This window comes from Leptosomus discolor, chromosome 22, assembly GCF_034619465.1.
Source record: "Leptosomus discolor isolate bLepDis1 chromosome 22, bLepDis1.hap2, whole genome shotgun sequence".
In the NCBI taxonomy this organism is placed as follows: Eukaryota; Metazoa; Chordata; class Aves; order Leptosomiformes; family Leptosomidae; genus Leptosomus; species Leptosomus discolor.
In genome coordinates this window covers 3,413,233-3,439,147 of record NC_141412.1, presented here as the reverse complement: position 1 = coordinate 3,439,147, position 25,915 = coordinate 3,413,233, and the positions used below count along the sequence as shown (strand labels likewise).

The 25,915-nt window shown below is 47.3% G+C and overlaps 1 protein-coding gene across 4 annotated transcripts in view; it reads right to left on the bottom strand.

The window, feature by feature from the left end:
• GRIK4 (glutamate ionotropic receptor kainate type subunit 4) overlaps window positions 1-25,694 on the bottom strand; it is a 136,459-nt gene extending 110,765 nt beyond the window's left edge. For all 4 annotated transcript variants that reach the window (XM_086476991.1, XM_086476993.1, XM_086476994.1 and 1 more), the window contains exon 1: window positions 25,613-25,694. In XM_086476991.1, the coding sequence (XP_086333117.1) occupies window positions 25,613-25,694 (82 nt within the window). The remainder of the gene's footprint in view (window positions 1-25,612) is intronic.
• Between the last annotated feature and the right edge of the window lie 221 nt (window positions 25,695-25,915).

The window sequence follows — 25,915 nt, the reverse complement described above, 5'->3', positions numbered from 1 at the left end:
TACCCAGAACATGGATCGGAAACCTCCAAGTGGCTGTGTTTTCATACCACCAAATTAGACTCATCAGGTTACCCGCTATGGGCAGGACGACTTTTTAAGTGTTCCTTTGAGGCAGATAAAAGGTAACAGAAATTATTTCAGCAAAGCGCTTCAGGCTATGTGGCTAAAAGAAGCTTTTGTCTCCTTTGTACCTGAGTCAAGACAGAAAGCAGCCTCCGAATCCCCTTCTCCCCCTCCCCAAAGCCCAAGGGTTATGGCAAAGGCTCAGCAGAACCCCATCCCACGGGGCTGGTCCCTGTCCACCAGCCACTGCAGCAGGTCTCAGCACCCAGCACACTGCTTGGCTCTTGTGAACAGGAACTCCAGCTCAAGCAAGTTCCCTCCAAATCAACAAGTGCATAAACTAGAGATCATCAGTAGGAGTCTCATGACCCAGACAGACTAAAAGATGGTTAGACAGGTTTAAAGAAGCTGATCAGTTTTGTCTATACTGCCGAGGTTAGCACTAGATCTTTCCAACTGCTTCCTGAACGCAACAGGAGTGAAACGTCCTTGGGGAAACATCAGAGAAAAAACTCTTTCCTTCTGCTCAGCTCTGTTTTTCATGGAATACTACAGTGAGAACTGTGCTATTAGGAGTATATCAGTCTTATTTCTTTCACTGGAACAGGCCAAACCATAGGTGTATTGCTGTAGGTCAGACTGTCTAGTCACAGTCCCCTCCTCTCTGCTCTGCAAAAAGCCAAGCTGAAGACAAACAAGATCAACCTTGCTGTTCCTCCAAGTCCATGAGCCAGCTCATCTCCTACTTGGACTGAACTCACTGGAGTGCAGAATAGCCAAAGTTCAGAGAAGTAACAACGCAGAAATCAGAAATAATAACATCAATGGGAGGAAGAGGAACAGGAGGAAGACCACTATCACAACAGCGACATGCAAAGCCAGCCTCATACAATAAAGATTCAGAAAGCAATAGACTGCAATGTATGCCACATGGCCCACATTATGCAGAGACTGCTGGGTCCCATTTCCTAGTCAAATCTACTCAACCCCATTTTTCATCTGCACACTCCTAGCAGAAGAATAGACTATGAAAATAGGTAGCTTGCTTTGCAACATTAAAGTTCTCCATTTTCCTTTAATAAGAAGGCACTGACATCAATTAGAGGACAAAGCTATTAGACACAATTTGTTTATTCCAATTAGTGACAAGTCTGTGTCAAAACACCAGCTCCCCACGGCCCTGATCTCAGAAGAGGTTTTGAGGCAGAATGATTGATTGAGCCACCCACAGTCCCCTGTTGACTTCAATAAGTTTTGAATGCTGAAGAAATGATCTCAGCTTTCCAAGGCCTGTCTCCTGTCAGAGCAGACCTGCCTCCTTCCTGGCCCCCAGCCGCGTGACCATCCTCCAGTTTAAGTGAGCTCTAGCCTCAATCCAGCCCCCTGCATCTTCCCACTGACAGCGCTCACCAGTAACACATGCAAACACACTGGAATAAGGCTTCCCTATGGTGGATCCATTCCACCTGATACAGCTTTTAGTTCCTCAGAGCTAAGCAGACATTAAAAACAAAAAAAAAAAAAAAAAAAAAGCCGCCTGAGATGTTTTATCTCACTAGGGACCCTTTGATCCCTGTAGGGTTTCAGCAAGATGTGCACTGGGTGTTCCCACACTAGCCAGCCACTAATCCAGTCCCCAGTCCGCTACAAAAGCAAGCGAACACTTAACTTGCTGTATGCCTGAAATACCCTGAGTTATTTCAAAAGGACTTTGGTAAGGACCTCCACTGCTCCTTTTCTATATCAGTTTATGAAAGGCTCATGCACACATCACTGCACAGCGATACAGTGTCATGCTCCCAGCTCCCAGGGTTAATTGGCCCTTAGCATCTCTGGGGCTACTTCCTCCTTTAATAGCCAATTAGACCTTATTAGCTACGTTGTCATTTACATCCAAGGCTCCCAGCAGCAGTCCAGAAGCTACAAATTCGCCTCATTGCAAGCTGACCCTTCTGCTGAGCTTGTGGCCTCTTTGCTCCAGTACACCTTCTGGCCAGCAGCTCACCAGTGTGCTGATGTGGAGAGTCACCTGCAGGGAGCCCAGATGGAAGACTCAAGGAAGGTCTGACCCGTCAGGAAGAGACCAGTCTGTTCAGTATATCTTCTAACAGGCCTCAGCAAAAGGGCATGTGGACATACTAAGCAGACCACTGTCTGCTCATAGCCATCTGCCAGAACATGTTGACATACTGCAGATGGATCAATAGAAAGGGAGCTAGATAATAGCAATTGATTTTACATGTGTAATGAAGTTGTTGAGTCTCTGATTCAGCCATTAGTAAGTGCTCATTTTATTGACCCGAAGGGCAAGGGGACTGAGATGTTTTGTTCTTTCCTTTTAAAAAGCAAGCATTATTTGCTAATGAGAGATGACCTGGTTCCCTCCTCATTATCTCTCTGCTTCACTGTTCCCTCCTCTGCTTTGTCCAGCCACAGCTGAACCCCACAGACAGCAGCTTGACCTGTTTCACACTGGTCACACGCACTCTCAGATCCACATGCTTCTCTTGCCACAGGAGGTTTCCAGACCTACCTGCAGTAAATCTCCCTCCCTGGACCAGACGGACTTGCCTCTCTGCAGCAGCCTGATGCAAAATCCCTCTTTGGAAAGGAGGACCTGTACAAGCATCATCTGCTTGCCCGTGCCCTGGCTTTTGTTCCTTTAAACACATAGTAGTCACTCAGAGACACCTCATTTCAACGAGGCCAGAGACAGACACTATCCAGGATTTTTGCAGGAGTGAACAAAGTCTGCCACATTCCCGCTCAGTTGTCAAACTGGAAAGCTAAGAAAGAACTTGTGCCAGCTTCTAGCCACTTTGTGCTTCATGTACATACCTCCCTACTATATACAAACTTCTCCTTGAGTAGGCATCACCAACAGCTCCTCCGTTTAAGGTAACAAGCCCACTGTGGAACTGGGAAGGGGTTTTCAAAAGAGACCATACTGGGGAGGAAAGCTCCCTTCGCTGACTTCAGTGATAACACAACGTACTGCTCAACTAGCAGGTTTGTGAGCAGTGCTGCCAAGATTCACAATGTAGAGTGATAAAAAAGAAAATAGCCTCCAAGCCCTTTGGTCCACACTTTCTCTGCAAAGCAATGAAGGCTCCAGCACTCTGTGCTGCAAAAACAGACCTTTGTCACTGTGTTGTGATGAGTTACAGTGGAGCAGGCTTTTACCTTATACAAAGCATCACGGCAGCAAAAGGATTGGTACATGCAGCAAAATTAATTTATCCTGAGAAAGATCCACATTAGCCAGCAGACAGGCGATATGATCCTCCTGAGCACGTTATATATAAAGGGGATGACTCCATCCATTGCATAAGCTGGTTACTAACACATGGCAGAGCTACATACTTAGGACAGGAGCTGATGAAGCCTTTGCAAATGGAAAATTAAAACACGGTCCTTTTAATGGCAAGTCCAGGCACCGTGGCTAACATTCCAAGGCTTTGTCATCGATCTTTTGGTTAGTAACTATTACTCAGATCATTCCTTTGGACTACAAGAGACAAGACTTCATACTGTCTCCAGCAGCTGTCAGTCATCCAACATGTGGGTGGACACAAGTACCCCATGCATTGGTTCAAGCAATGTTTTCACAGACCACGCTGAATGACCTTGCCCCTGTACTGTAGCTCTGCTGCGGCCACCTCCTATCCATGTCCTGCCCCAGCTCATCTCACACAGCATGTTGTGTTGGACAAGACCACAGCCTGAGGCCGTGCTGCTTTAGGCAACGCCATCAGAAGACTTCTGGTTTGAAAAATGAGGCTGAAGAAAAGATGTATGAGAGAGTGAATTAGAAAGGGACTTGCAGTAAGTAAATATTCGAAGGCATATCATGGATAAGATTAGGCCAGGATATAAGTCCTCCTAATGGAGTCTGAAGATGGTTGTGCTCACAGCTCTCTATGTGTGTACAGAGCAATAAAGCAAGGCACCCAAAACCATAAACACAAAAATGTTTCTATTAAAAGGGATCCAAGGGATGCTAGTAAAATGCTGGAAAGAATTGTGTATCAACATCTACATAGAGGTTGAAGGAACATAACAAGCTTTTCCTAGAGAAGTGGCAACTAAAACTGACACATGGAGGGGGTAGGAGAGATTGGGAGAGCAAGATAGCTCTACCATAAAGTGCAAGAGAGAATTACTTAGAGATGAGGAAGATATTTAAGGATGGCATTAAAAAGAAGAAACGAGCATGCAGCTACGGAAATGGGAGAAGGGCGTTTTGTTTCATGTACGAAAAAATGAAGTTAGGTTTAAATTAATTCTGCTTCCACAAAACCAGGGAATAATTTTAAGCAGCAATTACCAGTTCTAGGCTTGTGCAAATACCTCCTCCATAGGGCTTTGCGGATCAGCTTGCAACAGCCCACACGGCCCTGAGAAGTCGCTGCAGCTCTGTGGCTGATGATGGAGGCGCAGCATGTCCTGGCTGAGCCTCAGTGGTAGATGGCCTCTCCGCGTCATCCCAACCATTAGATCCCCAGGGGTGTGGGCCCTTCTTGCACCAACACACACCCCAGCAGCACGGTCCCCCGGCATTTCCTACTACCACTAGAGCAAACAGGCTCTTCTGGATTTGTCGGCACACCTCCTCAGCGTGTGGCTCCTGCGAGTAAGCAGCCTGCCAATCGCCCCGCTCCTCCTGCGCCTGCCTGCTCCCATGCAGTTTATTTCATACACGGACACCCAGCACCAGCTCACCGCTACCCTGCGCACACGGCTGCTTTGTCACACTGATGCACTCTCAGGGCTCTATTCCATTCACACACGCTTGCCCTCCGGCATCGTCCCTGGCTTGGAAGGCAATTTCATGCTCACATAGTGCTGTTTTCTGCCCTGTGTGTGCATGCGTACTGCAGACTCCTGTGCAATTACCATCAGACACTCAGAGCAGCAACAGCTCAGCACCATCAACACTATCTGCACACAGCAAACTGCCCACCCTCCTTCCGCTTACTGCGCCCAAACCTACCCCCACCTCCTGCTTGGCCCTTTGCACCTGCATTCAGGGCTGCCACAAGTTTCCACTGCGTGTTGCCAACAGCCCAGCTGGTTTTCCACACCTTTCAGTCTTGATGGACAGTACACTAGACTGGGACTTGGGAGATGTAGGTGCTAATTTGAGAGCTTGCTACAGGCAATGCCTTTCATTTTCTCTGTGCCTCTGCTTCATATCTAGATCGTAAGAACAAATGTTACTGTCAAACCAAAAGCCCATCCAATAATTCCTACTAATAGCCTCCCAGCCTTCAGCTACTTTCAGGTTAGGAAACTTCTGAAACTGATGTTGTTTATATATTTAATAACTCTTAAGCGCTTTTCTCTTCCTTGTGCTTGCCCAGTTTCCCCTTAAATCTATGAAAACTTTCTGTACTCGCAACACCCTTTGAGCACAACATATCAATCACCTGTTGCACAAAACCAACATCCTGCTGTTTGTTCTGAACTTGGCTCCTAGTGGCCTCATTCAGCGTCCTCTGGTTCTCCTACCAGGGGAGACACAGAGCAACTGATCCTCTCCACCTTCTCCATTCTGCTCATGATTTGCCTTCCTATAAACTCTCTGGTACGGATACTGCCTTGTGCTATAAATTACGTGGTACAGCAAGGGGCACCGAGGGTGCTCCACCTCAGCTGGAAATCCTGGGCATCAGCATAAGCCAAACCAGGTTACCTGTGTGCACTGGTACAGCTGTCCATGCAGACACACACTCCCCTGTACACCCAGGGCTTGCAGGAGGCTGCTCCAGGCACAAGCACCCTTCTGTACCGCGACTGAATCCAGCCCTGCTTGAAATCTGCAGGCCCCATTAGAAGCTGATGAATTGTTTTCTGCTGTCATGCTTGACTCCATATTGGGTTATCTATGTGGAAACGTAATTTGTTTGCTGATATCAAAATGCTGCCACTCACCTGAGGGATTAACACTGTGACAAAATCATTAGAAACCTGATGGAGTACTGGAGGCCTTCTGAGTTTGCAGAAAATTCATTCGTCAGCCTAATGAATGTCTTTTTCCAAACAACTGCAACAGCAACACCCCTGTTTCTCAGTTCCCACTAGACTAGCCAGAAACGCACACACACGCCTCAGGGCTCAGCTTACTCTCAGACCAGCTAAAGGGGCAAACAACTCCTGAGGCTCATGAGAAGTGTAGAGGTCCGGTAGGAATGCTGCAGCACAGGGGTCTCCTTCAAACACCAATGTGGCATGGGGAACAAAGCCCACCACCGTATCTTAACCCCATCTCCACGGGGAGTGAGTCCCACCATTGCATCTCAACTCCACAGCCACGGGAAGCCCCCGGATAAGCAGCGCCAGGTGCTGAGCACCTTTCCCTGTCGCTCTGCTTCCACATCTTTCCCTCGTTCATGCCTCTTGTTTCCCCTAGGCACTCTTCACAAGAAACAAAATGCTCCTCTTGTAACTCTCCCCACTGCTCCCTTCGAGTCGCTACTCCTGCATGACGTTACGAACTGGCAGTGAGTCACTGTCACTCCTGGGGAAGGGGGAGAAAAGCGACCTTCCTTGTGCTGATTCACTGCCAAAACCCCCACGTAATGCAAGCTGTCTGCTCCCTGTTAAAGCCTTCTTCCACAGCATGCTGGAGAGGATTTTTCTATTGCTCTGCACCAAGGTGACACAATCAAACATTTTTTCCAAACAGTGCTCTAAGCGACACTGAAATTTGCATTTCAATTTGAACTCGTTCTTATGGTTCAAATGAACTTCTGAAATACCTCTTCACGTGTGGTTAGGAAGCACGCTTTCTCGCTCTACTGATATACACACGTATATATTTTTAGCCTTGATCCCTACATTAGAGAAAAGTCACCCTTTTAAAAGAGTGGGTTTATTGCCAAGCGATATTAGCACAATGAAGAAAATCGCTCCTAATTTTTATAAATTATCTCATCATCTGCAACTAATTAGCAGCTGCCGAAAGCTGGGAAATCGCTCTTCACCCTAGAGAGACTAGCTCCAAGCTACGCAGAACTCAGATATCCCTGATGGTCAAGGATTTCTTAAGAAGCCTCCAGCTGGGTCCAGCACAGGTCCTGGTGGCTGTCCCACCAGGTAAGAAGTTGTGCAGCCCCAGCACCCCCAGCGTCTCTGTTGCGAGGAAGAGTTGTGATGCAGCTTAGCTGGAAACTTTATTAAAATCCAATCTAATCAAGCTCTTGCGAGTCTCCATTCTCCTTACCCTTGCTCCTAGGCGCTTGTGCCTCTGTCTGTGCTGCCGTAAATGTGTCTATAAAAGTAAAATGAGCAAGCAGCCAACGGCTAAATAGCACTTAATCAGAAGTAAATGTATACCCTGGTGGATAGCAAACTGCTATTAAGTTGGGGGGTGGGAGACAGAAGAAAATAATAAGCTATAAATGGACAACCAAATAAATCTCCTGCCGTACCAAGTGAGAGCACATCTGGTTAGATGCCACCTCCAATGAGTTGTGAGCAAAATATTTATTTGCCGCCAAGTACCTGGCAGCAGGAGTGGGAAGGGATTACAGCTTGGAGAGCAGTGCTGCTAGCACTGCCTTCCTGCCTGCCCTTGGAGGTAGCAGCACATCAAGTGCCTGCCCTCTTCAGCTGCAGCAAAATCTGATCTGAAAACACCTGCCCTCCAAAGCCAACAAGTGGTGGGCCCCAGGCAACAGTGACCACGGCTGGTGGGTCATCTCCAGCTCACTCTCTCTGCTTCAAGGACGTGGGCTCAAGCTTGAAAAGCCATCTCCTCTCCAACAGGAGAGCCCCTCAGTCTCCACTCCTACCATGAGCCCTAACAGTGTCAATAAGGCAACAGATGATACACCAGAGATTCCAAAGCTATAAATACCAGAGGACTTGCACACCTCTGATCCTTGAAAGTGCCTTAATTTAATACAGAGCACTTCAGCATTAGGAGAAAATGTGATTTGGGACTTGGAAGTCCCCAAGGGAAGAGCTCCTTGGAGAGGGGCACCATTGCAAAGGGGATTATCACCATAATCATGGGATTACTTGAATAATCCCAGCCTAAAAGAGAGTTTTTGTCATCTGCAAGATGCTCAGCACCCTGCTGCTTTCGCAGAAATACAGTGCAAAGCAGGGTCAGGTTGACTTTGAGGAACAACATGGTGAAAGAGGAACCCAATTCAGCCAACACTGTGCCTTACAGTCCCATCCCAATCCATCAGTGCATTACTGCTTTGCTGAGTGAAGGCAGGTTTGCTTAATGCCTCAGCTGGTGCTGGCCAGCTCCTGTCTCCCTGCACTGGTGATACAGCACATACATACGCATTGACTTTTTGTTCCCTCACAACACCACTCTGCTTCAGACCGAGGGATTTTGCTGGTTTACAGATTTAATGCAGTCATGGGGTTCAGGGCTCCTACAAATGGCAAAACCAAGAAATTCAGTCCTACCAAATTAAAAGACCCTGTGGCAGGGAAAACAAAATAAAATAAACCTCCTCTATTAATCACCTAGCCTGGTTCTTCTAAGGAAGCGCTTGCGCAGTTGAATTGCACAAAGTAAAATAATTACTGCCTATTTTCTTCTTTAGGTCAGAAAGCAGGTTAGCTAGCTGGGACTGAAACTTAAAGCATGTGTATGTCATGCCCAGGCTTACAAAAAGAAGAAAAAAAGCCAGCCAGGAGCAGAACCCTGTACCACAACCGCAGCTATCGGACTCTGCTGCTCTCCAAGAGACAGACTCTTCCGTGCAACAAGAAATTCACTTGGTCTCACCACTCAGGCATTGATATCCTAGGTAGAAAAATATATAAACGCAGTACTAATATTTTTACATTTTCAGATTCCCAGCTTTTAACTGAATACATTTACTACCTGGGGAGAGATTTTTCTGAGAAAGTAAAGACAGAGTCTGTTATTTCCCCTGGAAATAGCTGTATCTTACAGACAGCTTAGATGTCTCAAAACCCAGGTATACACTTGGCTGAAGTCTGTTGCCAGAATCAGAAGGGAAAGAGAGGAGAGATGCAAGAAAAAGTAATGCCTGCATTTAATTTCAGTGTACTTTCCATTTCTGCAACTGAAAGCAAACTTCACCCCCTCAGGCTCACTGCGAAATCGGGAAGTATGTTCCTGGTGGTTGGAAACTTCTGGTCAGTGACACTTTTCCCCGTGGCACTTTTCCCCATGGCATTGGGGAACCTGCTTAATTCAGCTCTAGTAGAGAGATCTATGAAACTAGCAGAGAAGCAATGATATTCCAAGTACCAAGAGTGAACTACCATGAACTACCACGTTTCACAGCGGAGCCTGCACTCTGGCAGCTCCCAGAAGAGCAGCCAGCTTTAGCCCTCAAAGGTTGCACTGACCTGTGCAAGCGGAGCAGGTAAGGATGCACAGCCCCACGGCATGCACTCCTGTACACAGATTGCTCTGCTCTCCCTTAAGGCAGCTGCAATAAAGCAAGCAGACAGTAACCTGTTGCACAGTTCCCTGCAGGTGCTAGCTGTAGCTTGGGTAGCTCAGCACAGAGAGCCACTTCTGCCTTTTCAAGTACAAATAATGCTGCATTGTTTCCAGGTGAGGGGGGTGAGGGAGAAAAAGAATAGAGCCAGGACATTTAAAACAAAAGTGTACAGCTATATTCGGCAAATGACTACTTTTCTGAAGGGCTTTGGGTGTTAGTCACACAGATGCTCTTTCTTGTATTTCTCCTGGAGTTCTGCTGTGGGGTTTTTTATTGTTTTGTTTTGTTTTAATTTTTGTTCTCACTTCACCATTCGGTGTTAGAAAGCATCCATGCTTCATGCTAGAGGTGGCTTGTTTTAGTAGCAGGAGAGGAAACTCTCAAATCCAGCATTCTTCTAAACCAAGCCACCAAATCTTTTCGAGGTTAACTAATTCCCTGTGTCAGGACACATCTTTCAAAAGCATGCTGAGTGGCACATACTTCTGCTCAAAGACTCTCTGTGCTGCTAGCCAATGCCTGAAAATGCTTCCCATTTCCTTGCAAAAAAAATTCACAGTCCCAGGATAACAAACAGCCACCGACTCATTGCAGCCATCCGAAAGGGCAGGAGCCAGGCAATGAGGAGGAGGAGAAGCAAAGGCAGCAGGGGGACCACAACCACCTCAAAGCCACCTCTAGCAATGCATGGCTGCCCCCAGCACCGTTGAAAATGTCTTCCTCCTAAAAGGTCCCTGTCACAGTGCAGAGCTTGGGGGACTGACAGCATCTTCCAAGAGACCTCTGTGCGAGGGGCTTACTGAGCCCTCCTGGCTGCTGCACTTTGCAGAGGCACTTACTCTGATGCCAGAAAGCTCCTATGGATCATGAATGCTAGATCTGGCTGACATGACCAAGAGGCTCTTACTTGATAAACAGTGACTGCACCTCCAGAGCAATTACAGGCTATTAAGTAAATGAGACATGTTCTAGAAGAGAAAAAAAAATAAAAATAAAAAAGAAGAGCCTGTATTTACACAGGAGCCTGTAATGACTCCATCGTATCAGCTTCACATGCTTGACAAGACAGATGCAGGCGAACTTTTGAGTCTCCTGCCTTCGCTTCATTTCCTTTTCATAAAGCCGAGTGCAGTGGCCACAGATTAATTTTTCTTTCTCCCTTTTTCTTCCCGGACTTACCTTGAGATGCCCTGATATCACTCAAGCAAAGGGTGAGGCCGGGGTTGCCTCCATGTCAATCTAGATATAATCCCATACAGCATTGTGCAGCAGCAGAGCCTCAAACAACTATCAGGGTTAGCTATGCAGCTGAGGTGCGCAACACCTTCACGCTCACACCCCATGTCTTCCTTTAGTTTTCTGAGCTGTTTATTCCTTCTCCCTCAAGCTATCCAGCAAAAAGCAAAACATCTGGCAGGATGCCATTTTAAATTTATTTTGTCTTTTGCTGGCCTTTGTGCTCACAGTTTATAGCTCATTTTCTATCACCTGTGGAGAACTTGCAAAGCCCAGAGATGAAAGACAACCAGCCACACAGCTTACTGTAGGTGCCAGCACAGAAAGGCAGAGAGGATGGCTCCAAGAGGATGTGCGGTTCTCCCGGTGGCCATTCCTGCTCCAAATATGCAGCAATGAAGCATTCGGAGACAGAACTTCACATAGATGTTCCCACATCCATCTGTGCATTCTGTATACCCTTTCCCATGGACACGGCTGTGCCTGTGTCCTGCTCAGGGCAATTCAGGATGTGCTACAGGCATCCCCTTCTCCAAGCAGGGCTGCATGATGTTCCTGACCTATGCAGACCCAGTCTCTTCCATTCATTTTGTTCCCAGTGTCAACAATTTTACCAGCAGTATTTGCAGGGCTGTAGGGACTGAAAATACACAGAAATAGAAAACAGTAACCTAGAGACGGGGACGGGAGGGAGTTCAAAGTGCTTTCCTGCTAAATGACAACCCAAGCTGCCTGCAAATAAAACTCTGGAGCTCATCAAGTAACTCTGACCACTGAGGGTGCTTAATAAAGATTACTTTTCTATAGCTTCACTTGCCTGAGGCATCATTTGTTCCTAATGAGAAGCTCCGTGGGATTTAAACGCATGAGAGCAGAACAGGCTTTTCAACCACAGCCATTACAATGAAAACAAGCTTTCTGCTCCAAACCCCAAGCGCTTAGACCCCTGTCCTGCCCTGGTAATGCTCCTCAGCCATGCCAAGCTGGACAACCGCAGTGCTTGTTTTCTGCCAGACCTGGTAGGCAGCTATTCCATAGCATTACTTCTCAAAGACTGGTCATGCTGGGGACTTCGAAGCAAGCTCTGCTGAGAGCTGCAGTGCTCAGGGCACTGCTTGTTGCCTGGGCAAATCCACTGCAGGCTCACTTGGCCCCAAAAGCCCAACACCGGATTCTGCAGTGAAGCAGCACAATCGGGGCTGGTGAGGCATCTGGGGTGGCTATTGCATGGGATACCTAAGACTTTGCACAAGTACTGCAAGATAGTTCATTGCCAACTCAACCGTTCTTTTGCTTTGTCTTGTACGATCACTAAGATCATGGTATTTCTGAGCACGCCTGGAGTAATAAAGTACTTCTTCCCACTGTACCAGGTCCCCCAATGAAACAAGTATGCCAAAAAATTCCACACACCACTGAAACAGATAGAAACACAGATAATAAATGCTAAAGGTCTGCAACTGCCAAGCTATCTTCTGTGCAAGGGTTGTGGAACAAAGTGTTCTGAAATGCTGAAGCCAAACAACAGAACAGACTTCTACTGCTGGTCGAACGGGAAGATGTGCAGGGTGGCTGAGCACAACCAGAAAACCACTCTGCAGGGTGAATGAAGGAGTGTGATTAGGGGCATCCTGCCATGGTAAAATTAGATGCCTGTAAATCAGATCCGGTACAAGGTGGATGCTATCAAATCTGCTGTTGAACACCACATGCATCCATAAGCACAAATTCTGTACGATGCTAGCAACTACAAAACCCTCTAGCAGCGAGATGGGGCAGCTGATCCTATCGGATACAGGTTAGCAGATTCTTCTTGCCAAGCAGAAGAACAACAAACCAGGGTGGGGAAGGGGGTGGAATCTATAACGAGTGTGGAGATCCTCAGACAAACCCAAGCTGACACCACATTATGACTTTTCAAACTTCATTATCCCTTGGGCTTGGCAAAAAGATCACAGAAGCCTTAAGCTCATGTGGGATGAGCCTGAAGGTAGATCTCAGGCATTCATCCTGGCCTGCACTTCCATGATATGAAACCAGGAATAATTCCAGAGGACATGGCACATACAGACTGGCTTCAGTGAGTCTGCTCTGTGCTACAACACAGGGTAGTGAACAGCAATCCCTCCAGAAAGAGAAAAAAATATATGGGCCATAGAGGCCCTTGCCTTTTTCCTGCTATCCCAGCTCTAACTTCCTCCCTGAACACAATTATAGCAGCATGAGATGGAAGAACTTTCAGCGTTTATAGAGACCAGGTTGTTGGGACAGGCTGAGGAAAATAGGCAAAAACACAGGATGGGAAGGCTCTGGCACACAACGGCTCAGCTCTGCCTGCTAGCTAGTTTTATTAGCTCGCCTGACAACCACAACAACAAGGGCTACCAAAGATGTAATTTTTAGACAAGACAGTCTCCTCTGAATGGACAGAGGCATAACCCAGACAGGTTATGTGCAGACTCATACAGGGTCTGGAGTTTGATCCTGGATCTCCTGCATCCCCTCTGAGACTCCTAACACCAAAGACACTGGAGTTGATTTCTCTCTCGAAACTGTCTGAAAACAGCTTGAAAATTCTTGATTTTTCCAAGTACAGAACATGAGATATTCTGAAACCTCAGAGTTATAGGATTGAGAGGAGAATCAAGCCCCATCCCTCCTTGTGCGTTAGCCTTTTGTACCTCATGTTCGGACATCCCCTTTAAGTCATGTGCCCCTCCTTGCATGCCATAAGCTCCTGGGCTCAGGTACTGGCTCCATCAGCCAAGAGCAGAGTCCTACAGCGCTGAAAGATGACAGCTCAGCACTAAGATCAGGTCCTTCCCTCAACGGACAATTTTAGAAGCATCTGGAGCACTTATGCTTTCATAACGATCAGTGAAGAGAGACGGGTCAGAAACACATGCAAGACGACAGGTGACATCTGCATTAAGTCAGGTGGCCAGCTAAAGTTAGCTAAGGGTACCTGGTTGCTCTTCTGCAACAGATCTGCTCTTGCAGAAGCACATAATCAGTGCCCATTAGTAATTACTAGACTCTCTCTTCACAATGAAATTACAGCCCTCAAGATCTCCAGCACACTCTCTTTCCCTCCTAAATACAGCAGGAGTTCATTCCCTTGCAGCACTCTCTTTCTGGTGCTCACTGAAGGAGAGGTCTGACTACGTTTACCCCAGGAAGCATGAAGTGCTGCATGGCCCTACGCTCGAAATGCTCCCCAAGGACACAAGGTATCCAGAACAGGTATCACCTAACCAGAAGTGACCTCCTATTCTGCCAGCAAAAGATAAGAACTACCCAAGAAGCTTAAACAAAGATCAAACCACTTACAAAGCAGCAAACAAGATCCTCATGAAAGTACAAAGCACACATGGGCAAACGATTACCTCCTCTTTACTTTTCTGGCTCCATTCTGGAGAATGACAGCACAGCCAGTCCTTCCCCTTCATCACACGCATGTACCCCCGCAGGCTAAGCTTTTCCTTCAGGAATCCCTGCAGCAGATTAAAACTCAGTTTATTAAATAAGGCAGTACTCTAACAAGGGTAATCCATAGATAATTTCACTCATTTAAACCCTATTTCATCTCAACCAAGCTGACTTATTTCCATTTAACAATCTTAATTCTTTTAGCACTTTCCGGCTCCCAAATTGGCTTCGACAGCAGAATTGACATTCAGCCATCATTTTCACATAAAGTTCCATTTAGTCTCTCCAAACCCCTACAGCGTCTGGAGGTGCAAGAGGAATTCATTAGCAGTGTCTTTAGGAAAATGAGCCATCCCTCCCTGCAGCCTTCTCACATTCACAGCCCTCATTTGGCAGGGGTCGAGTCAGAGCTGGCAACTGCCTGGCTAAGATGCTCCTCCACTGCGGATTCCTCCTGTTGCTCCCCTCGAACTCCATGCTCAAGTCTACCTCTGTGCTGGCACACGAGCATCTACTTTCTTTGTTTCTCTGCCCGCTGAGCTTAGCATTTCATTTTTACCTATGAGCTTCCTTGTTCCCCCCAGCCCTACAAGCACCAGGTCTGCACATCCCTCGCCTCAGGGAGGTCTCTGCCAGCCCCAAGATCCCTGTGGTCCATGTTCTGCCACTGCTCCAGGTTACCGCTCTCAGGCATAACTGGCCATGGTTATAAGCACCTGTCTCCACGAATCTCCCAGGTCTTCCTCATTTCAGGAGCTCTCCTCTGGGGTCTTCACCTTCTGCTTCTCAGGCCTCCCAGACTCATCTCCCCTCCAGAGATAAGACCCCAAAGAAGGGCTCTGGGGAAGAATGCTACCCTAACACATCATCCTCTTGGATGGCTTTCCCAGCAATAAACAAAATGCAGGCTGAGGGCACCCATTTATTCCACCCGCTCACAGCTATTTTAGGTATGGATCGTGCCCTAGGTGCTCCCCCCTTCTCTCCCACATGCACACTGCTTCCCCTGTCCATCAGCACAGCCTACAGCCCTGCGCTTTTCATTGCCGACATCCTACAGAAAAGCAAAATTCATTCTTTCAAGTTCTTCCTACCCTTTCCTTCCTCAGCATTTTTTCAGCAATCTCAGCCAGTAGCTTCAATCCCATCACAATGAGGTCTTTGTGAGGGAGAAGAGGAGCACACAGCCGCAAGCAAGGCTTTGCAGGGAAGGGCAGGACCTACCCCTTGCAGAGGCTGGAGCCCCGTGTAGGACCCAGCAGCAGCAGCACGCAGGGAGGCAGGATCTGTCTCACCTGCTTTGTCAGCAAGCTGTTCTCTACTTCAGTGATTGGGACTATTTCAAATGCTATAGGTTCAAAACATCTGGATATCAAGAGCTAGAGCTTCTGAATCCAAGCCAGGACAATTTGGGCTTTTAGCTTTACAGGGGTGTGTTTATCTTAAACCGAGCCACAAGCAATTAGCTGCAGAGGGGCACTCGAGATAAGCGTCCTTTCAGGTCAAAAGCACCTTTTCTGGGAAGGTTGCCCAACAGCCCGGCAGTGCCTAATGCTAGCAAGAGGGCTTTAACATCTCACTGAGCTGAGCGCTGCACATATTGCATCCAGGAGAGCTGGCCCCTAAGCTTGCAGTCCACCTATCTACAGAGCTACGACAAGTGAACTTGCCAAGAGTTACACAGCAGGAGAACGAGGAATAAACCTCTGAGCAAAAGGCATATGACTTCAAACAGAAAGAAGCCGTACCTTCCACTCACAGTGTGAGGATCTCAGCTCTGCTCCAACAGACTGTTACAAGCTGGAGTTGCCTTGTTGTCTTCCTCCTCCCATCTGCCATCCTCCAGCTTGCCTTCTCAGAAAAGTTATAATAGCTCACAGGTAACAGCTTTGGTTTTATCTCAACTCACCTTTAGAAACCTGGGCCACTGCCTTAATCTGCAAGGCTCTACTCCACCTCAGTACCTGAAAACAACCTTCAGATCACTAGATATGCATCTCCCTAAAAGTAAGCAACCATGTTCTTCAGCCACATATCCACAGGTGCCCCATTCTCAGTAGCCAGCCTTATAACCGGCTCCCTGCCCTCCCACACCAGCAGCTGCTGCCTGGACGGAGGGCTTCGTTACCATGCATACTTATTCAAATTTTGTAACTCAGCCCAGCTCCTGTCCACATCCAAAAAATCTCCTGCTCAATTCAGGTGGTTCTTTAAATGCAAGTTAATTGGTCCATGGGGAGGAACAAATTTGAAGCTCAAAGTATTGCTGATGCTGGCATTAAGTTTTCAGGTGCTCTGAGCTGCCAAGACAGCTGCTCTCTATCAAGTGAGCACTGCTTTGCAGTGTGATGGCACTCACTCCAGCAAGGGTCTGCTAAGGGTATTTAATTCAGGCTTATACCGCAGCAAAGTCAAGCTCACCACAGAGTGTGTGAAATCCATTCTTCCTCAACTGCCCACACGGACAGCCAAGGGCGAGGGGCTGGGCAGCAGTAATCTGTAATGCAGATTAACACACAAGCCTATCTCACTATGCACTGGAGCTTTCTGCAGAAATTCCAGCTTTTCTGAGTTTGGCTCAGAGTTGGAATTAATTTTGGCAGCTGTTTAGGCAGGGAACCAAGCATCTTTCATTCATGTAATTGACTTTTTTATTCATATATATATATGAAAAAATAATGAAAGAAATTACAGAGTAGCTCTTGCTATGACTAGCTTTCACTCTACGTAACAAAAAGATCTGCATTAAACATGGCTCAGCAGCTAAATACACAAAGTGTTGCCCAGGGGCAGTAACAGTATTTAGATATAAAACAGGTTATATGGCTCTCAGATCCTGATCCTTGGCTCAGGGACAATATTCGATGTTCAGGAACAAAAGTAAGAAAATCAGACCTCTGAAGCAAAATCCTGTACGCACACCTATCCATGTCCACCCTGTGTCGCTCCCCCTGTGACTGCACAGGACACTGCCTGTAAGAGAGATATATATGACCTTTTCAGTGACCAGCCTCCCTCTTCCTGGCTCCTCTCCTTAAAGCAAATTTCCTCCTGCCTGCTGAATTAGCACCTACTTCGAACCCAGTCTCCTTCCAGATCTACAAAGCATTACAGCATGGGGCAGCAGCTGGCTGCTGTGCCCAGGTGCACCCCAGCTTTACCCTTGCTGGTGAGCAAATAATTTTCATTAAACAAGTAAATGAAAAAAAAGAGAGGTCTATGCCGATTTGCTACTTGAGCAACATGGCTCTTTTCCATAACTACCAGCTGACTCTCCCATCCAGATGCTCTGCACACAGAGATCCATACCTATATAATATGTATGTGGATATATAATGAATCAAAATGAAGCTTAAGGCCTCTTGGGATGTACAGTGTAGCCTGCCTCTCAGACATTAATGAACAGGAACAGATCAGTAAAAATAACACTGTCACAGAGGTGCAAAACATGTAAAGAGATGGTCTGTCTCGCTGAACCCACACCACTCCTCACTCCATGCCCTGTAGCATTGATCCAAGATATAAATCTGCTTCTTATTTATTATTCATATCATCACAGTGCTGGATTCCTTAGCTGTAGACCAGGAGCTCATTATGTTTTATGTGGCAAAACCACAGCCTGGAGAGACACGCAGCCCTCCCACACCCGTCTCCCAGGCGAGGCAAGGGGCACTGCCTGCCCAGGGAGCGGGCGAGCAGGGCAGCCTCGCGGGCACTGGGCTGCCTGGCACATGCCACAGATGTCTTTCTCCTGCAAAGCCACCAAAGGCAGGGCAGGTCACCCCGCTTTGCACCAAGCCTCTCTTTCTTCCATGAAGGCTCCCTGGAGCACGTGGCTCAGGTGATTTTAAGCCAAATGTATTCAACCTTGATCACATGCAATTCATGCAGAAATCTCTACGGTGGAGGAAACCATCAATCCCTCACTCTTTGGTATCCAGTCCTCAAGTCAGTAGGCCAAACAGTCCCCTCCCTGCTTAAAATCAAAGCAAAACGAAGCAGGGATGCAGGACTTCTACAACCCTCAAGTACTTGCTTGCAGCTCCACCCAGTTCCCACTCGCTTTCTCCAAGGGCTCCTCGCTCGGGAGCACTTGCTTTCCTCCCGCAGATTTTGCTCACGCTTCGGTGGTGCTAATGAGCCTTCTGCTTCTGAAGGCAGTGAAGCTGCCCAGCGCATCCCCAGGAAAACCCGCATTTGCAGAGCCAGTGGGAAGGGCGCGCAAACCCCTGCCTGCACCCAGCGGCCACCCAGCGACCACGTTCTCCTCAGATACCAACCTCAGCACACGCGCAGGGAGCCTGAACACTTTGCCCTAGCGTCCAACATCAAAAGCATTCAAGAAAACCACTTTTCACCTGATCATTTCAGAGAAAAACAGGTTAGGTAAGAGACCGCAGCAGTCACCATCAGCATGTAGCCCCTCTTGGAACAGCTGCAGTTGCCTTCCGCTGAAAAAAAAAAAAAAAGGCTCCTTTTACCCTGGAAGTAGCCTCCATGGGTCAGTTGCCTTTAAAAGACCACTCAGGACAGGGAAGCTATGGCTAGGAGACAGGGCACTGCTAGCTGCTCTCCCTCATGTTGTAACACAGCAGTACCTGGGGAGAACTGCAAAGAACCAAAGGGCAGGCCTAGACAATGCATTGTTGAAAGGGCCTGGCATCTATACGGTGACTTTTAAAAAAATAAATATTTATGCACATAACTCAGAAAACACAGATAAAACATCACTCTCCTAGAAGAATAATGAGAACAAAATTAAAAGGGCAAATAGTCAACAAATGAATATTGTAATTTTTTCTACCTCTCACCACTTTTCAGCAGCAAATGACAAACAACTATGAATCTACTTCTCCCTAATGAACTTAACTGGGCCTTTTCAGCATTGGGGAAAATATTAACGTTTCAGCAAGGCAAATGTACTAAGTCATGCATCAACGAAGACGTGGGTATCTCTCCTCCTCCTGCACAGTTCTGTTTCTTTAGACTCTCAGAGTCTAGGAAAGCCCTGAATGAAACGTGAAAGCCTTTTAGAAAAAAGAAAAACAAATCAATATAGGCCAAACCCTGCCTGCAAGTGCTGAAATGAGCCCAGTGAGGCATGACTCGAGCAGGGGACAGAACTGACGCTCAGGCACCCAGTAGCACTTCACAGCTCCAAAGGCTGGGTGTGCTGGTGGACCACATCGCAGGGCAGGTCTCCAGGAGATAGGCAACTACTGTGTGGGCTTGAGGGGAGCCATGGGGCACCCCTGGGCAAGCCTCTACCTTGGGTTCCTAGAGACTAGGACCCCAAGATATACTAAGAAAGCACCTGTACACATGTAATGTCAACCTAGCTGCAGCCCACACCTGCTCCTGTCACCGTAGCATGGGGACAGCCCCTCTGTTCACGCTTTATTTCTCCAGATGCAACTTGGCAAACACTTTGCAAACAGTTAACTCCTCCACCGTCCCTCGTGCCTAGAAGGTACCCCTCGACCTGACCCCCAGAGCAGCTACATCCTCCTCCCACCCCCCTCCTCAAGCCAGGCTGGTATTATCACAGTCCAAACACAATGGGACTTGAAAGCCTAGGTCCAACAAGCGCTGCTGTCCCCCAGGCATGTGGGTGCAGCCTCAGGCACTGGGGTCCCGCAGCTCGCAACGGTTTCTTTTGCAGGATTTTTTAAGTATTATTTTTAATCCTTTAAAAATAGTTAGACCCACACAGAGAGAAGCCAGCTAATTGCATGTCTCAGCGACCTGCTTTGTTTCCAGCCCAGTTCTTCCCATCCAAGTTTGCTGCCTTCTGGCAAGGAGACACTAGCTGTGTCCCCTCCTGCACAGGCAGTACCTAACGCCTCTGCTCTCACCGCCGGTGGGACAGCTGGCCAGAGAGAAAGTCACCTAACCCCTACCAGCAGCTTTGTTTTCTTAAACACTAATTATAATTACAAGTGGAAAGGTTTTCCAGCAACAGCACCACCATGTGAGACTTGGAGATTGTTTCTCTGCTTCAGACTGATCGCAACAGCCTTGCTGGATTCAAAGACTGAGCAAGGCCATGTCTCTGCTGGGGAATAGTGAACAGCAGTTTATTGCAGTTGCATTGGTACCATCCACAAAAGCCTTGGATATGCCAGAAAGCAGCACTGCAGAAGGAAAGGAGTTTGTGCTTTGTCCGTGTTAAATGTGCTCCTCCGCCTCCACGCAGTTTCAAGCCGTGGAGTTGGCTAGCTGCAACCAGGATATGGAGTACTGGGGCTGGCACAAGGCAACCCACCACCATGCCACAGCTCTCCCTGCCTGCCGTAAAGGGCACAGTCGTGTTTTTCCCGTCTCGGAGCACACCGGAGGAAGCATTTGTACCTGCCCACGGGGCCTGACATGGCCGTTTTTCTTTTACAGCACCCTGGGGACTGACTGCACCTGCATCATCAGTGGCACCATCACCCTTTAAAATGTTAATGTTAAATAACATGCTGCCTTGTGGGATCTTCTCTGTAGTGCCTTTAGGAGAATTATATATATATCCTCTGGGAGCTGGGGAAGCTGAACTAAATGGTCCACAATTCTGTTCATTGCCATTATCGTTTATTTTTGCCTTACACACGTTTAATGCACAGTGCTGCTTCCTTGGTTCAGCCCTCCAGCTCAGACACACCGATGCACAGCCTCCATCAGACAAGGCAGAAGCACACTGTGCAGCTGTGGGGCCTTCAGCTCACTAAACAAGCTGCTTAGTATCATAAGCACCTTGGGAGGGTAATTACATGGGGATACAAGGCCATAGAAACGATGCTCTGCTTACACACATCTGTGACAGGGTGATAGGCAGGAAATAGAGGGGCACTACACAATCACAGTGATGCAGAAAAAGCTGGATGCATGTCTCCAGTCAGCCTCTTCCCACCTACTTCAGCATGCACAGCTAAATGCCAGTGCTTTCCTACACTCAACATGCTCTGGGGGACACCATTTTCTTGACATCATAGTTCCACGACCAGAGGAGATGTAGGAGATTCACAGCCCTTTAGGTATTCCAGACTTTAGAAACGTGCCTAGAAACAAGGTCAAATATCAGTTGAGGAAGTGGTGGATGCATTTTCACCAGGCGTGGGGTAGAAAACACTAGGTTTCACCAAACAAAATACCCCAAATGCTAGAGCTGCATCTTGCCTTTTGTATAGTTTGGAAACTTGAGACGTAGAGGGAAGGGAGAGATTTGGACAGACAGAGGCAATTACAGAAAAGAGCACTTTAAAGAGCTGCAGGGCTGAAGGAGGCCTTGCAAGGAGTTTGTCAGTAGATTGTATGTCAGTGCTACTGAGCCTACTGCTAGTTAGGGCAATGCCATGTATAAACTACAACTTCGGCTTGTATATGAATTTTAAATGAGCTGTTAGTACACCCAATGAATCTAGGAAGAGAATACCAATTTAGGGCTCTGACGGTCTGCTCGGTAAGACCAAGTAAATAACTCAAGTAAGTTTCCTGACACTTTATTGAGCATGAATGAACAAAAAACAAAACCAGAATTACTTCTACAGTCAGTATATGCCACAGGAATCCAGAGCTAGGGGAGATGCTGGCCCACAGCGCACTGCACCAGCCATCCTTCTCACCTGCCACTGGGGTGGGCAGGAGAGAGAGCTTATGTCTTTCATGGTTTTGATGTTGTTGGATGCAAGGCAGCATGTGCAAGGGCACATGTTGGGCAAATACCAACTACTGGGTTTTGCTCCAAGGACATTTTGGTAGGACATAGCTCCTTCAAGGGCTACAGGATGTCTTGAGGCAATTCCTTACATACCTCCTGGAGCTCTTGAAAACTTTCGAGAACATGCCCATTCCTCCCTGCTTCTTCATCCCCTGATCACAATCAGCTTTTGAGCATCTAGGGAGATAACACCTCACCATGACAGACCTGGTGATCTGACTGATAAACAAAAGACACTCCTAGAAAAAAGATGCTATTTGGGTAACATGTGGGGCAGTGGTTTTCCCCACAAAGGTCTCCAGAACAACGTGAACTATGAGACTTTCTCCAGGATGAGATCAGAAGGGAATACAAGGAGTTTAAGGCTGAAGAAAAAGGCTGAAAAAAAGGTTTGCACCAATGTTTTTTCCTGTGTATCACAGAGACAAATAGAGCATACGTTAGTCTACAAATTGTTCCTATGCATGCCAAAGGCACAGGGAAGGTCACCCTGTAGCCTATATTCTGCTCACTTTTTTGCATAGATGACACCTTTAAAGCTCACTGCAATGCAACACTCATTGCCGGTCCTATTCAGGCTAGCAAAACTTCCTGTCACTCAAAGATTAAGCAATCTGCTGCCTAGAAACTCTACTGAGAAATATCAGGGCCAAGATTCATCCAAAACCCCAAGAAAGCAGCAGCAGGGAAGCTCAGTGCTTAGTTTAAAAGCCAAGCCAAGTGCCCCTGACTCAGCACCACTGTGCCTCCTTCTACCCTGGAAGCCAAGCGCAGCAGGCCATAATTTCTTCTAGCAACCTGGTGTAGGACCCAGACATGACATTGCCTATGTTCACCTCACATTACTAACCATATAACTGTGCATTTGACGGGTCCATTACCAGATGGCTTTCAGAATTATTTTAAATGTTAGCTTGCATTTTCTTTGAATATTTAAATGCTCATGCTGGCCTGTTTTGCTTTTCTATGCAGTGCATTGATTTATGTTGCTAGATAACATATCTTCCTGCTTTGCCAAAAGCATGCATTTGGGAACAATTTCAGGGCTGCTAGCAATATTTTTTTTCTCTCCTTTTATTTTGTACTTTATTTTTATTAACTTTTTTGCTGGATATATTTTAAAATAAAACTATGTCTTGAAGAAACAAAATCAAAACCCCAAACCCCTCCTCAGCTCTTTGCCCATCTGCTTCAGACACCATTTTCAGAGAAGTCAGCTCCAATGCTAAGCAAAAGCAGTACATACGTACTAACATACCTACCTGAGCTTCCCCGACCCTCAGTAAATGCTTGCTTTAGGCTCATGTGTAGGAATCAGCTGGATCCAAGGTCAGGACTGTTCCTGCCCCATTCTCAGAAGGAAGAGGATGACTGGACATATGTGTACTTGACTGCAAGGTCTCTGGCCCCTCTTACATTTAATGCTATCTGGCACAGAAGCCACAACCTCCAGTGCGTTTTAGAAGGATCAGCAAAGTTTCTTCCCATTCCCTCAATAACATTACTCCTTCTTTGAAATCTTGACGTCTACATTGCCTTTGCAACATCCTAAAACAAGTTCTTCAGTCCCAGGAAGATTCAACAGATGGATTTGCACTGTCTTGCCCTGTACAGGCTATGGAAATCCAGCATTTCCATCCTGGACTAGGCAGCGATGGGGTATGTTTTAAGAGCAACTGTGGCTGGAGCAGCTCCTTTATTTTTGCAAAGGAAAGTCAAAAGCAAAGAATTCCTAAACCATGAGGATTTTAAAACTGGAGAGGTGGGTCCGAGGGAGCACAACCTCAGTGCAAGAGAGTTGAAAACGACTGGTGGAGCAGGCTCTGGGATGGAGACCAAAGCACCAACAGACTGTTGCTGGGTAACTCTGCACAGCAGCCTAACCACCAGCACTGCAGTCCTTGGCCTCCGCAGGTACGCGATGCTAAGGCAGAGACGCTTACATTTAACCAGCACACGCTCAGCTATTCGCCACCATCTGTCTCTGCTAAGCAGAGAGGCATACAGCTGCGTACCTGTATGAGATGTTGGACCAGGACACTTGAACTTTACCTGTGTTCAAATGTGTGAGTAACTTCTATTATGGATATGCCTTCAGGGCCCAGCAGTGTGTCAAGATCTCCTTTACCCAGCAATGGATACCAGGTTCAGAAGAAAAAAAAAAGAAGAAGAAGAAAAAAAAAAAAAAATCGGTATTTGGACAGATGGAGGGAGACAGATTTTCCACCACCACCGCAGTTGCTCATGTGTCCCCTGAACACATAGACACTCCAGCTTCTTCTTGCCTGCCCTCAGGGGTCAGCACTGACACGGCCTCACAGCAGCCACCATCAACTCCATTTAGGGAGCCCTGAGCATGCACCAAGCTGAGACCTGGAAGGCAGCTCATCCCGTCTGGTAGTTGCCACCAGTGTGGTGCAGCACAGATCTTCCTTTCCAGCCCTCAGCCAGGAACACAAAAGCACAGTCTCACCTCTCTCAAACACCTCCTCATTTCACTCGGGGTTATGCTGTGGAGGTGGACAACCACACCAGTTCCCAGACTGGTTGCAGCCCAGCGCTGCTACATCTGCTGCTGGGGGAGCTCCCCTTCCCCTCACACTCCCAAGCACCCACAGTACTTTCCCCACAGAAGGGGATGTCTAGGACACAAGGTGTAATGAAGGATCTTCCACCTTCAGCATCCTGATAATATACCGCCCATCCCCATCTGCTGGCTCAAGTGGAGGATCTGCCGATCAACATGAAATGCAGTCTGCAGAGCTGAGACTATGCAGCAGGAGTGCTCCACATGAATCACAGATGCTGGGGATATAAAACACCCAGCCACCCTTCCCAGACTCCTGCCAGCACAGACTCTCCCTTGCTATATTTCTGAGCTGCTCCATGCTCCACTAGCAGAGGGGAGAAGTAATTTTACTTCAAGTGTCACCTGTGAAAGTTGCAAATGGGGACAGGAATAGATTAGCTTCTTATCTGCAACAAATAGTTAATAAAACCAGCTAGTAGCTCCAGAGAGAACAGTCAGGTAAAGCAGTTTCCTTTCTAAACAACAGAGCAAAGTGTCAATACTATGAAGCAAGTTTCATTACAAGGTTTCTGGACACATTTCTTTTCCCTCATCCTCACAGGCAGGAAGCAAAGATGATGGTGCCTCTTCCTGAACACTTTTTAATAAAGCCCAAAGGAGATCTAATGCATAGAAGACTTACAAATGGAGCATTTTGGAGTTATTAACGTTCCTGTGGCATCGCTTAATCAGGTTCAGTTTGGGCTCAAACACTCCTTGCTCATCAATGTGGGGACAACTAAATTTGTGACAAAAAAAACATTTCCTTTTGTGTGGAGCTCAGGAGAGCATCAAGGGGGGTGAAGCATGGGGGGGGCAAGTTTCATTCCTCAGTGCCTCTTTGAGGAGTGGCTTTCACTTCAAATTTATACAGGAAGAGATTCCTATCAGGTAGCATTACTGCCATAAAAATCAACGCAAATACGTACACTCAACATACACCGCATTTCATTTACACGATGAAGGAGAGAACATTGTCCAAATGTGGGACAGTGTAGCTCAACAAGTGCCCCAGCCCCACCCAAAGGGGGATCACACCACGACCACAGAGAGCCCAGCACCCCAAGCAAGGCTCGGCTTCCCTTGCCCAAGCATGGCTATGCAGAGTGGCCCAAACAATGAGCGGAAGGATGGTTAAATGCAGAGCAGAGCAAGCTTTGTACTCACCAATCCTCAGGGAATGGGGGCTGGCAGCAATCTTCATTAGCCACAGCAGAAGGAGCACCAGAGGCGCCAAGACACGGGGCATCTTCTATAAATCCTCATGGAGCCCTTTGGTGGTCTGGGCATGACATAACTCTGCAGAGAGAGAACACGCGGCACTGTGAGCACCTCGGCTCTCGAACCAGCAACTCAGCAGGATGACACCGCTTCAAGCTTGCCAAGCACTTGGGACAAAGAGTCTATTTACCAAAGGAGGAGGAGGAGGAAGCTATTTACAGACTATGAATTATTCAGGAATTGGAGTCA